Source organism: Gobio gobio (genome assembly GCF_949357685.1).
Source record: "Gobio gobio genome assembly, chromosome: 16".
Classification (NCBI taxonomy): domain Eukaryota; kingdom Metazoa; phylum Chordata; class Actinopteri; order Cypriniformes; family Gobionidae; genus Gobio; species Gobio gobio.
Window position 1 is genome coordinate 32429457 of NC_137109.1, and position 13380 is coordinate 32442836.

Consider the following 13380-nt stretch of genomic DNA (forward strand, 5'->3'; position numbering starts at 1 on the left):
AGCACATCTTTATCTGCTCTTGACATAATTTCTCACCTATTTGTTGTAATACAGCTAGTAATTTGGGGGAAAAAATGCATTCATGGGGATGAGAATAATAAAAGCATGTACCGTGGATGACATTTGAATTGAATATTGATACAATTTTGCTTTGTGTGCTTGCATCAGCATCGGCACGCTGGCCAAGATAGCAACCTAATGCAAAATGCCACATTTTGTTGATTCATTAACCATATACCAGATGACCTGACCTCTTCTTGACCCTTTGCTTGCTAGATCAATGGAAATGTTGAAATTGGTTATAGATAAGAAAGTTTTAATGTTCATAAATGGTTTAACTAATAGTGCTGAGCAACATACTCATTAAGGACAGGTCTAAGAGCAGCTGCTCACACGCCATGCAGCTTTCATTGTATAAAATGTTTACATGGAGGTAACAGGCAGAAAGGTGTCTTGGGAAATAGCGACAGTCCAGGATGGGGGTGGAAACGAAAATAGAGCTGTTGTCGTGGGTGGAGTGGGGGAAGGGACCAAGCAGGAAAAAAAATCCAGAGGCTCTGAGCCAGATGGTCATTGATATAGAGGTGGCCCAGTTACAGTATGTTGTTCCATCTGGACACACTGTACTTTAGCAGCTACTTTTTTTATCTTGGTGTATTATATATTATACTCATGCATGGCATCAGTGACAGCAGGACTCATTGGGTGCAGCAACCATTCCTTATTAGTGATATTGTTGCTCAAATAACCCTGAGGCTGCAAGACAGTAGGACAGGGAATATGGCAGTGGTTTAACAAATGTTAGTACCACTGTCTATATATTTTTTTCATGGCTTTTTAATTTACTAATCTAACTATATGATCAATCATAAAGTCAACATTTGGTCAGCAAGTCTTCATAACTCAAAGGCCCTGAGTTAATTACACTGATTGCAATGCATATTTCATCAATAAATTTGATTATGCTTCAGTAATAACCTTAATTTCTTGCTTCTGCTGACTTCACGTCATATAGGAAAATTATTATAGATAAAAATTATTTTAATCAGCCCATTAAACAATTTTAGGGGGATCGTTCATGTTTTGTTTGCAATAAAATTGTAGATCAGGGTATTCATCTTTTTTAGGATTTTCATGCCATAATTTAAAAAAAACATTTGAATTATTGATGTATAGCATCATATACCTGAAGATTAGATTGCAATGTTTGCCACTTAATGACCACTTAATATTGCATTGTTGTTTATGGAATATAGATATAGTATATCATTTTGAGATCAAACAAAAATGGGTCACATTGTTGATTGCTGATGAAAGATTAATACAAACTCTTCTGCTATAATTTTTTTCCCCAAATCATATAATTTGCATAATTCTTAAAAATCACTTCATTTTATACACATAATGACACTTACCTCTTTGGATTTTTTTTTCTTTAGAAACCTTGAGGAAAGGGGGATGGATTTTTACAAATCAGATTCTAAAGTTTGTGTAAGGCTCTCATACTTTTCTGTCAGATTCTAATTGATTCTCTTTTTTTTCCCAGTCTGTTCTCAGTTCTCAAGGGGAGTTTATGCTATTTTTGGATTTTATGACAAGAAGTCAGTGAACACAATAACGTCGTTCTGTGGGACACTTCACGTCTCCTTCATCACGCCAAGCTTTCCCTTGGATGGAAATCAGCAGTTTATCATTCAGATGCGACCAGACATCAAAGGTCCTCTCCTGAGTCTCATTGAGTACTACAAATGGGACAAGTTTGCCTACCTGTACGACAGTGACCGAGGTAAAGCACTGCACTGCATTATTCAATACCATATGAACATGAGATGCGTGGCTTGAAGAGAAATGATAGATTTACTTTTCAATGGGACTCATCACTTTTGGATGAAGCCATTTCTCTAGTCAGTTGAAGTTTTATATCAATATGTTCAATATTCCTGATACTTTTCGGTTCGGTTTTAGATCAATACACAGTGCGGAAACTGCTTTGTTGAAGGTCAGCAATGACCTTTTGCAAATCCTAGATACTGGTTTGCAAACAGTGCTTGTCTTATTGGATTTAAGCGCTGCTTTTGATACAATCGACCATAGTATCTTGTTACATCGGTTGGAAAAGGTGGTGGGTATTCAGGGTGCCCTCTTATCTCAAAGACAGAACCTTCTAAGTGAACATGGGGAAGTCTTCTTCTTCATCAGTTCCCCTATTATGTGGTGTGGCCCAAGGATCCATTTTAGGCCCGCTTCTCTTTTCAATTTATATGCTGCCATTGGGTGGCCTGGCTCCACCCTCGTACGTAGCCCGCTCAATTTTCATTTTCCTTCAGTACTCCATCTGGGACTGTGGAATATTCTTAGGTTTTCTCCGAACAAATTTTTACCGGTCCAATCAGCGAACTGAAGGAGTGGCTAAGAGCGATGACGTTGTGCGCTAGTTTGAGTTTGAATTGGGCCATTATTTACTGCAGCATTTATTCTTATCATATTTTGATTTTAGGCCCATCCAGGTCTTCATCTCCCTTTAATTTAGGTTATATCCCTGCCACTGTTCAAACCTAATGTAAGGAATCTGGAGGTTACATTCGATTCGTCACTAAATTTTGAAAAACAAATCAGTTCAGTGGTAAAGTGCAGTTTCTTTCATTTGTTTTGTAGAATTTATTGAAATATATTTATATTTTGTAGAATTTAAGATTTATAGACCGTAATCCACGCCTTCATAACATCACGTCTGGACTACTGTAATTCTCTGTACTGTGGACTGCCTCAAACTACAATCTCTCGCCTGCAAATTGTCCAAAATGCTGCAGCGAGACTTCTTACCGGAGCAAAAAAGAAAGATCACATTTCTACCATTTTAGCGACTTTACATTGGCTTCCTTTTAAGTTCAGAATCGATTTTAAAGTTGCAGTATTTGTCGACAAGGCTCTATCTGGTGTTGCACCAAAATACATAAGTGACCTTCTGATTCCTTACACTCCCCAAAGAACTCTTAGGTCGTGTAATCAGCTTCTTTTAACTGTCCCACGTTTTCGCTGTAAAACTAAGGGTGGTCGGGCCTTCTCAGCACCTAAACTCTGGAACAGTCTGCCCTTCAATGTGAGGTCTGCTTCTTCATCAGCCAGTTTTAAATCAGCTCTTAAATCTCATCTGTTCTCTCTGACTTTTGATTAGATCGATATTGGTAGATTTTATATGATTTATTATTTTAGATTGAATCGGGTCAAAAGTGTTTATATTGTGTATCTATTGTGTTTATATTGCGTATCTGCCTTGTTTCTTTTTATGCTTTCGTTTATGTGCACTTTGTCTTATTGTACAGCACTTTGGCGTAACTCTGTTGCTTTTAAATGTGCTATATAAATAAAATGACTTGACTTGACTAGATTTTATAGTATAGTAAATCTGTAAATTAAATCAGTACAGTGTCTTGTTGGTTGTCAGTTCAAATGCATGGGGCTCTGGACAGTATCCATTGACAATAGTTTTACAGACAAGATTATCGCTGTTGTATTCTGAAGTCACACATATTTTAAGGATATTAAGGTCAAAAGGCATATCTTCGCAGGCTTGTTTTGCACTTTGAGCAAGAGTGGCAGGATCCAGTGGGCTACAGAATTATTAAAGGTTCATTTTGTGTTTGTTGGACCCACTGGCCTTTGTTTCTCAGTTTTTCATTTGCCTCAAGCATATCTGTCTCTCTCACTCTCCATTTTTCAGTCTCCCTTTTTGTCTCACTCATTTCCCTGTGTCACCCTCCCATATCTTTGATGGTTGCGGAGGTTGTGAGCTTTGTGGCACAAATGAGAATGGTTGATGTGCCTCTCTAAGGACCGTGGTGTCATAAATATCTGTAATGGGGATGTTTTATTAACTGTGAGGCTGCTACTTTTAACTTTCCTGTGATGAAGATCAGTATGCACACAATGTGTCATTTATAATTTATTAATATTAATTATGTATACATAACCCAATAACCCCCCGCCAAAAAAAAAAAAACTCTTTTTGTGTGCTTTTGCATGCATGTCTTTGTGGCTGTTTGCTTTTGTTGCGGGCTGGATATGCATTATTTATTTCAGACTCGTGTGGTTGTGTGTGTGGTATGTAAACGTGTGTCAAGGTGCATATTTCATCACCTGTCATACTAATTAGGTCAATCGGCGCTGCATTCCCATGGCAACCATTGTGCTGTGTGTGTTATTAATGTGTCAACGTTACAGTGTGAGAGCAGCAGCACAGCGCCTGTGGTCATGATGCATTCCACTGGTGAGATCTTTTTGACATAAATGCAAACTTAACGCCACATCCAGTATTTCACTCCTCCATTTGTGCAAACAATACAGAAGATTGAGGGTACGTAATAAAATATGCACTGCATCTTATAGGAATAGGATACATAATATATATTTTCAGATTTACATGCTATGGTATGTGAAACACAGGGTGAATAAAAGAACATAGAACATAATTTCCGGAGATTATTCGTTTAAATCAGTACTACATAAACAACACACTGACCCAGACATCACTTTTCGGTCGCATCTAAACTGAATGTACTTGAAATTACTAGATGGAAATTATGATTTATGATTGAGCTGGTTTATTGCGGTTCTTCTGTGTGTCTGCGACCATCATTACACTTGTGGTGTTCATAGAGGGTTTGAAAGAAGGTGAGTCTGAATAATAAAGGCTAAGAAAGGGCAATAATAACAAATAAAAGCTTTATGAAATATGTGTGTTTCGGTATCATTGTAGTATTTGTATTTTTAAAGAAAAAAGGTTTAAAATACAAAAACTTGAAAAGTTTAGAAAAACTTGGTTTTAAATAATAATCTGCTAATATACACTACCCTTCAAAAGTTTAAAGTGGGTGAGATTTGTTGGTAACACTTTATAATAAATATACAGTAATAAAGTACTGACAAATCATTTGCAAACTATTAGTTTATAGTTAATTCATAGTTAATATAGTATTCTTTGTTAATAATAGGCTATACACAAATAATGAGTTCTTCATTCATTGTCACTGTAATTTAATATTTTTATTAACTGTAAAAAGTTCTCACTTTAGATGAGGTCACAGAAAATGAAAATATAATTAATTAAGTGCTTTAAACGAACCTCTATTAGACACTAATTGCAGTAGTATTAAGTGTTCCTTTTTATATAATATACGCCGATGAACAACTCACATAAAGATGATAATTCAGCAAATAATTGCAATTGCAGGTTTCAAACAGAGATGGCAACATTTAGCTTTTCCAAAAATGTCCGTTAAAAAAAGTTTTTTTCAGGAACCCAACTGGAATATGAATTTATATTAGACAAAAGAAGTGACTTTGCCTCCTCATTTTATAAGTCCACCACACACAACTGCATTTTGGCATGGATAACCTTCAAAGAGAAAGGCATACACACTTGTTTTTGCATTAAATATGTTGTGAATGTTTTAGTAAAGAAATGGCTGATGGGTTAATAAAGAGATTATTCAAGCCCGATATTGAGCACTTTAGCAGGAAACAAATTTATAATTCATATCCCCAGAAAGGCTTTTATTTATAAACTACTGAGCGTGGAAGTGACTGGTGGTAGTTGTTGTGCTTATATAAATTGTGTAAAGGTTCCAGCTTAGTGTTTCGTTCAGTGGCGCGGATTCTTACAGCATGCTGCTTGCTTTCTGCAGGACAGTTGATCTCTTTAGATACCTTTTCATCACCCACCTGACAGAGATGCTTTAGCATCCCTTTTGTACTCAATTTGTAGTCATTTCATCACCCTGCCTGCTGCCCATGTGGATCTGCCATGGCGCTGTCCATGGTCCTGGAGTGCATGAGACAAGGGACCCAGAGTGACACTGACACACACACACACACACACACACACACACACACACACACACACACACACACACACACACACACACACACACACACACACACACACACACACACACACACACACACACACACACACACACACACACACACACACACACACACACACACACACACACACACACACACACACACACACACACACACACACACACACACACACACACACACACTCTAGTAACTTTTAGGTGGTGTGTTGTCATCAGGGACAGGTGCTTGACAAACAACAACAACAACAACAACAACAGAGAAATATGCTTACGACTGGAAACAAAATAGAGCACCAGAATCCCTGTTTCAGCAGGCCATTAAAGTAAAACTAAAGTTTGTCTGGATTGTGCATTTCTTTTTTGTTTGCGCTTGAAGGATATTACAGTCGTTGCTCCTGTTCTCCTTGGACTTTATCTTCTTTTCATGGTTTGCTTTATGTTAAAGTGTCTTATATAATCAATAAAGGATTGGCTGTGCACAAAGACTAATTCTCCCTAACTGTGAGACTCATCCATAACCTCTGCATAATTGGGTTGGCTAATTAAATCAGCCTAACACCTCTGACAATCTACAAAGATCCAGCTGCGTAGTGCTTAAAGAAAGACAATGAGATTATGTAATATAGTTGACATCACAATTCAATGAGGGAGACCCCATGCCGGGAAAGAAATTGACAAATATTGGACCATTGTTCACTAAAGTTTTACTCATGTTTATGCAACAAGATTATGGAGCATACATAAAATAATGAAAAATAGATTTGGGGTCAATAAGATTTTTTTTAATTAATACTTTTAATCAGCAAGGATGCATTAAACTGATGAAAAGTGACAGTAAAGACATTTATGCTGTTATAAAATATTTATATTTCAAATAAAGGCTGTTCTTTTGAACTTTCTATTCATTAAATAATCCTAAAAAAAGTGATCACCGTTAACACAAATATTAAGCAGCACGACTGTTTTAAACATTGATAATAATAGTAAATGTTTATGATTTACTATGATTTCTGAAGGATTATGTGACACTGAAGCCTGGAATCCTATCAAAAGAATAAATTACACTTTAAAATATATTAGAAAACATGCTTTTATGTAAGCATAAATATTATTAATTGTTAAAATTTATTTTTTTTACACATCTATGGTTAAGGAAATAGCTAGCAAATAAATAAATAATTAATATAAAATAAACCAAATAAAAAATATATTAAATGCATCACCTTAAAGGTGTCACAGACACGTCAGGTTCCACCCTCCACCAATCACAGCGCACTCCTTCCCCAGAGTACTGATCACCATCACCTGCACCTCATCACCACACTCATCACCAGCACTACAAGACTCACAACCACACAGCACTCCACGTCCGGTCTCGTTCGCATATACTTCAGGCTATGCTTACCTCAAGGACTCTACTACTGATACTTACCTGTCTCCAGCGTGTCTCCTTCCTTCCGTGTTCCTTGTCTGCTGTGTGGGTGTGTTCCTGTCCGTCCCTCAGTACTCCAGCGATCTACAGTCTCCAACGATCTCCAGTCTCCAGCGACCTCCAGGCTCCAGCGTCCTTCCATCTACAAAACAAAAGACAGTAACTCTCTCTCTCTCGTATCACCTTCTAATCTACCAACAACCGGTTTACTCACCTGCTCCACAACACCTGCTCTACTGTGGTCTAATAAACTACCCTTACCTGTTAACATCTGTGTCTGCCTCCTGTGTACTTGTAACAAAAGGGGTCATGAACTGGCTTTTTAATTGTTTTTATACTGTTGTCTGAGGTCAACTTATGACGTTTGCATGGTTTTTACATTCAAAATCATCATAATGAATAAGTAATAGGCTATTTTCTGCCTTGGTTTTGAGGCTCTCTGAAAAACGCTCGGTCTTGATGGGCGTGCCGCACTGAAGACTTGGAAGTAAACGCCCACGGCTAGGATTGGATAAGATTTGCATATTTAATGAGCTTCAGCTCCCCTCAGTACATGTTGAAATTGTTTTGAAAGCGTCTGGGGAATCGCTCACAGGGCTCGAAAAATATCTTTATCAAACAAACACAATGATTCATCTTTCATCCACATGTGATTGATTGGAATGTTATTTTTGTATTACTTCGCTCGCCTGATCAGTGGATATAACAGCGAACCGTACACACACACACACACACGTGCGCGCGCAAGAAAGGAATGTTATTTCACTATTTAAGATAGCCCGTCGGCAGGCTGGTGATAGCCCGTCTGAAAAACACATAGCCCCGGGATGTTGGGCTTTGCGAGCCCTGGCCCATAACGTTACAAGTCTGAGTCTGATCACGAATTAACCAATTACACCTTCTCCAGCCTGTGACAGTGTGCTAAGGTATGTAATCAATAGATATCAAACGATCTGTAACAATGCAATACTAACACATACAAAAAAAAAAAACATGTTTTACTCACATAAGTCTGTTGCACCGTTTCTGTCGGATCCAATATAGAAGGCACAGCATTGAGTTTTATTCTCAATATGTCTGCAAATCCAGTCTCGACCTGTATTTTGTTTACAATTGATTTTGCGGTGAAATGAAGAGAACAAACACGCAATGTCTTACGCACGTGAGCTGAAACCGGCGTGTTTATTGCTTGGTAGCGCGACCCGTTTAGCTCCACGAGTCGTGGGCGGGCTTGAGATGCAGCTTCTGCATTCTATGACGTCAGTGGTCGACATATTCTGAGATCTCTCGTTTTCTGGAACTGGTGTCAATAAAAGCTTTTCTTTGACTAACAAGGACGTTTTTAGCTCTGAAACTTACAGGATATTCTTATATCACGATGAACTTTTATATATCAAAGGCTCAAAGGAAAGTTGATTTCTCAATTCGTCACCCCTTTAATATTGTCTTGACGTTGAAATCACTGAAATATGAGTCTGTAATTTGCCTGCATTTAAATAGCTAAATATTCAGTTGTGTCACCATCAGGCATGCCTAGATTCAGAAGTGATTTTGGAGTGTGCTGGAACAATAATGAACAGAAGTGCTATCATCTCATTGCTCCTTAGTGTTTAAGTGCCCCACGTCAGGGTTTCCTAGACTAAGAAGAGATTTTGGAGTGTGCTGGAGTAACAATGCATTCCAGTGCCATCATCTCATTTGTTAGTGCTAATGGCCCTTACTAACGAGTTTTTAATCACTTATCTCCAAGAATAGCTGTAAGTCTTGATCCTCATGTCTCAAAGACACACATTTAACAAAGGTTAAACATTGGATCCCACTGTGCCTTGCACTCCCTGAGATTTTACCCATGATTAATTCACTTGGTCAAACCACTTCCCATACACAGTTTTATATTGTTAAAAAATCAAATACACATATCTAGCATACAAACACTCACTCACATTGACATGTACTTACTGTATTTATAAACTGTAGCTGTTATGCGCGCTTAATTGATTGCTTTAGTTGTTTACCTCCCCTGTGACTGACAGAAATCAAAATGCCAATTTTAGAGTCTTATTATCTGTATCAAATCCTCCATGGAGTATTATTAATAATGTAACAACTCTGGTTTCAAGCACTGTTAAGCATGGAAAGAAATGCAGGGGGAAAAAAAGACTAAACAAAAACAAAGACAATTATTATATCATGTATAACCCCTGAATTACTGAATGTTGCAAAAACAGTCCTGTCCCACTCAGGTGTATTTTCTGTCAGCCCTCGGAGAGATACAACCCAAACAGTCCAAAAGGGGAAGCAAATGCATTGTTGCATAGATCTTAAATGAGAAAGAAAATACTTTAACTATAACCACTTATTGTTAAGTCACTTATAAAACTATTTATTAGGGGCCTAATTCGACCTTTGGAAGTCATTATTATATAACCTAATTTGTTCCTCTTCCTCGTAATCAGGACTTACCACACTCCAAGTTGTGCTGGACACAGCAGCAGAGAAGAAATGGCAGGTGACCGCCATCAACGTGGGCAACATGAAGGATGAGAGAAAGGATGAAGCATATCGCTCACTCTTCCAGGACCTAGAAAATAAGAAGGAGCGGAGGGTCATCCTAGACTGTGAGCAGGACAAAGTTAAAGACATCATGGAGCAGGTATTGACATCGACACGTACAAAAACTAAATAGTCTTTATGTAATATATACATTTGGACAATTTCAGCTCAAAAACCTACATCATATTCAGTAACAGCAAGAGCATGATAGGTGCTGGTTTAGCCGCAATATGTCTTATTCCCTCTTAAAAGCATTAGCATTGATCAAAAGTGACAGCAAAGACAACGAAAGATTTTATTTAAAAAAAAATGCTGTTCTTTTGAATGCTTATATTTTATCAAAGAATCCTGAAAAAAATATCATGGTTTCAACAAAGAATAATATTAAGAAGCACAACATTAATAATCAAACCAGCATATTAGAATGATTTCACGAAGGGATCATGAGACACTGAATGAAGTAATGATGCTGAAAATTCAGCGTTGCCATCAAAGGAATAAAATACATTTTAAAATATAAAACAGTTTTGTAATAATATTTCACAATATTATTGTTTGTACTGTATGTATGGTCAAATAAATGCAGACTTGATGAGAAAAAGAGAACGAGAACCTCAAACTTTTAAATGGTAGACCATTTAAAGAAACATAGGTAAAGTGACAATCCAAAAAATATTTGTCTTTATATAAATCACAAGTCTACATAATAGTTATAAAAATTATAATTAAAACAACCAAGGACTTTTAAGAGTACCATAACTACGAACACTATGCTGGGAAGGTTACTTTGGAAATGTAATATATTACGGATTACAAGTTACCTTATTTAAAATGTAATAAGTAGTGTAATTATTTCAATTACTTTATTAAAGTAATGTAACTGATTACATTTGATTATGTTTTGATTACTTGTCAAAATTTTCAACTGTTAATCATTTTCAAACATTTAACGTCTAAAAAAACAGTCTCTTTAAGACGCTTTGAAACGCCTCTCGGGCATGCAAGTGCAGCTCCCATCTCTTTGAAAGGAGAAACATCAAATTCTCCAAAACTGTTCTCCAAGCTTACATTTAAATTTCTAATTTGGAATCACCAATGAAATCTGACAACTGTCTCATAAATTTTGTTTCTAAACGCTCGATTCATGACAAAAAACAGCATTTTTCAGCCTGGACAAAGCTAATGCGCCTTGTTTCTATAGCAACCAGAGCTTTTAACGGCAGCTGCAGTGATGCGATGACTTTACAAATCAACGATTGGCTCTTTCATTCAGAAGGCGGGGCTTATTCGCCATATTGGGCATTGCATTTCTCCCATTCATTAGTAAACGGAGCGCACCATCTTCCAATATATAAAGTCTTTGGTTATATTTAGTTATATTTAAAAGAAAACACAAGTCTAGATCATTATACTGTAGTAAAACAAAAACATATTCTTACAAATCTTCATACTTGTCACGGTGCTTGCAGGAATACAGGTGAAGGCAGAAGAATGAGGTCCCAAAAATCCAACATTTAATGACACTCCAAAAAGCCAGGCAGACAGGCAGTGCAAACACATTAGTATAATGGTGATCAGACAAAGAATGAAGGAAAGGCTACAACTTATGAAGCATAAAACGAGATAATGAAAGATACACCGCTGATTTAAAAGAACTTATAATGATGGTGACCATAGTAACGGAAATGCGGGAAATACAAACTACAAGTCCATGAACTAAACAGAATGCACTCTAAAAAAAAAAAGGTTCTATATTGCACCAAAAATGGTTCTTGGCTCGTAATCATAGGGGAACCTTTTTTAGTGCTATATAGCACCAATTTTGGTGCTTCAGTGGTTCTTCAGCGGTTCTTCAGAGGTTCTTCAGCGGTTCTTCAGAGGTTCTTTGACTAAGGTGCTATATAGCACCTCTGAAGAACCGCTGAAGAACCACTGAAGCACCAAAATTGGTGCTATATAGCACTAAAAAGGTTCCCCTATGATTACGAGCCTTTTTTTTTAGAGTGTGGTGACAATATTCGTTTTACCACTATGTGTGTGTGTGTGTGTGTGTGTGTGTGAAGGGAAAACATATACCATATACGGTCTAATTTTTATTTCTTACTAACAGAAACAATAATAGATTCTAGTTTCATACTCATTGCGTAGCTGTGATAACATGTATTGTTTTTTGTTTAGTTTTTTTAAATAAAGTTATATATTCCACCTAAAATATTGTTTAGACTCAATGACCAATTCTTGTGTAATTAAATAGCTCTATTTTGCAAGTCAAAACGGGACAAAGTAATAGAGATTTTTCCACTAGGTGGCGCTTAAGGTTGTCATTCATCATGGGAGATGCTTCCTCAGGTTCGACATTGAAAACTTAGATGTCGATAGCCTTTTAATAGTTGCATAGTTGTATAACATATTTGCCCCCTTTTCTGATTTCTGGATGAAATTATTTTTATATTTCCAGTAATGGAATGCATTTTCATCACCCGCCATGGTGGCAACTCTCAGACAGGTTTTAGCCTAAAGCTTTCAACTGGCTATGTGGATTGATGTAATTGGCAGACGTGGTGCGCTACAAATTCAAACAAGTGAACCAATCAAAAGCATCAGAATAGCATCGCTTTACTAAACGGCCTTTAAATGGCAGCAGACATTGTGCACATCAAAAAAAAAAAAAAAAAATGATTCAACCTATCCTAGCCTTTTACAGAAAATATTCAGATGTAACCCCCTTTGTAATCGTTAAAGGGGTGGTAAAACACATTCTTTTGAAGGCTTGATTGGGTTTGTGGGGTTCACTGTAATATGTGTTCATGCTTCGTTTTTAAAAAAATTGCACTATTTTTCATAAATTTGACCTTTATTCTACACTGCTCTGTCCCTCCTTGTAAAACGGTCTGATGCTTTCCGGGTTCTATGAAGCCAGTCCCTCAAAAATACGCAATGGGCTCAGATTGGTTAGCTGACCCAGTGTGTTGTGATTCGCTAACCGCAGTGCACATTAATCGGAAACGGCACGCCCCTTACCTTTACTGGTAGACTGTGCTTTGGTCTGTATTAGAATCAATGGCGTCAATAAAACCACACCAATCTGAGCCCGAATCAGACCCAGAACATTTTAGTGAAGATGATCGAGCAAAACCTGTTCAGTTCTCAAGAGTAAAGACTGCGGATCTATAGTGATCGCTACTGAATGGCACTTTTGTATTTTTAGAACGATTATAGCCAAATATCTGTGGCAAGAACTATTAACCCAAAACGAACACTAAACACTGGCTTTACTAATAGCCAAATCACACACAGAACCATGTTTAGCATGCAGATAAATAATACATAAAAGCTCTAATCAAAGAATCATTTACACTAATGCCAAGTTCGCTGTTGAGATTTTAACGTTAGGTGTTCGTCGGATAATGTTAAGTATGAATGAGCATTTAACAGACTGGTTTGCAGAACAGCGTTGTCATCTGTTTACTTCCTTGCTACAACGTACAATTAACCTATTACAGGAAAACA

The 13380-nt window shown here is 37.1% G+C and overlaps 1 protein-coding gene across 2 annotated transcripts in view; it reads left to right on the plus strand.

The window, feature by feature from the left end:
• The window catches only part of gria2b (glutamate receptor, ionotropic, AMPA 2b), a 48758-nt gene that overhangs the window by 22473 nt on the left and 12905 nt on the right, over window positions 1-13380 (plus strand). For both annotated transcript variants that reach the window (XM_079839506.1, XM_079839505.1), the window contains exons 3-4: window positions 1547-1786; window positions 9774-9970. In XM_079839506.1, coding sequence (XP_079695632.1) covers window positions 1547-1786; window positions 9774-9970 — 437 coding nt within the window. The remainder of the gene's footprint in view (window positions 1-1546; window positions 1787-9773; window positions 9971-13380) is intronic.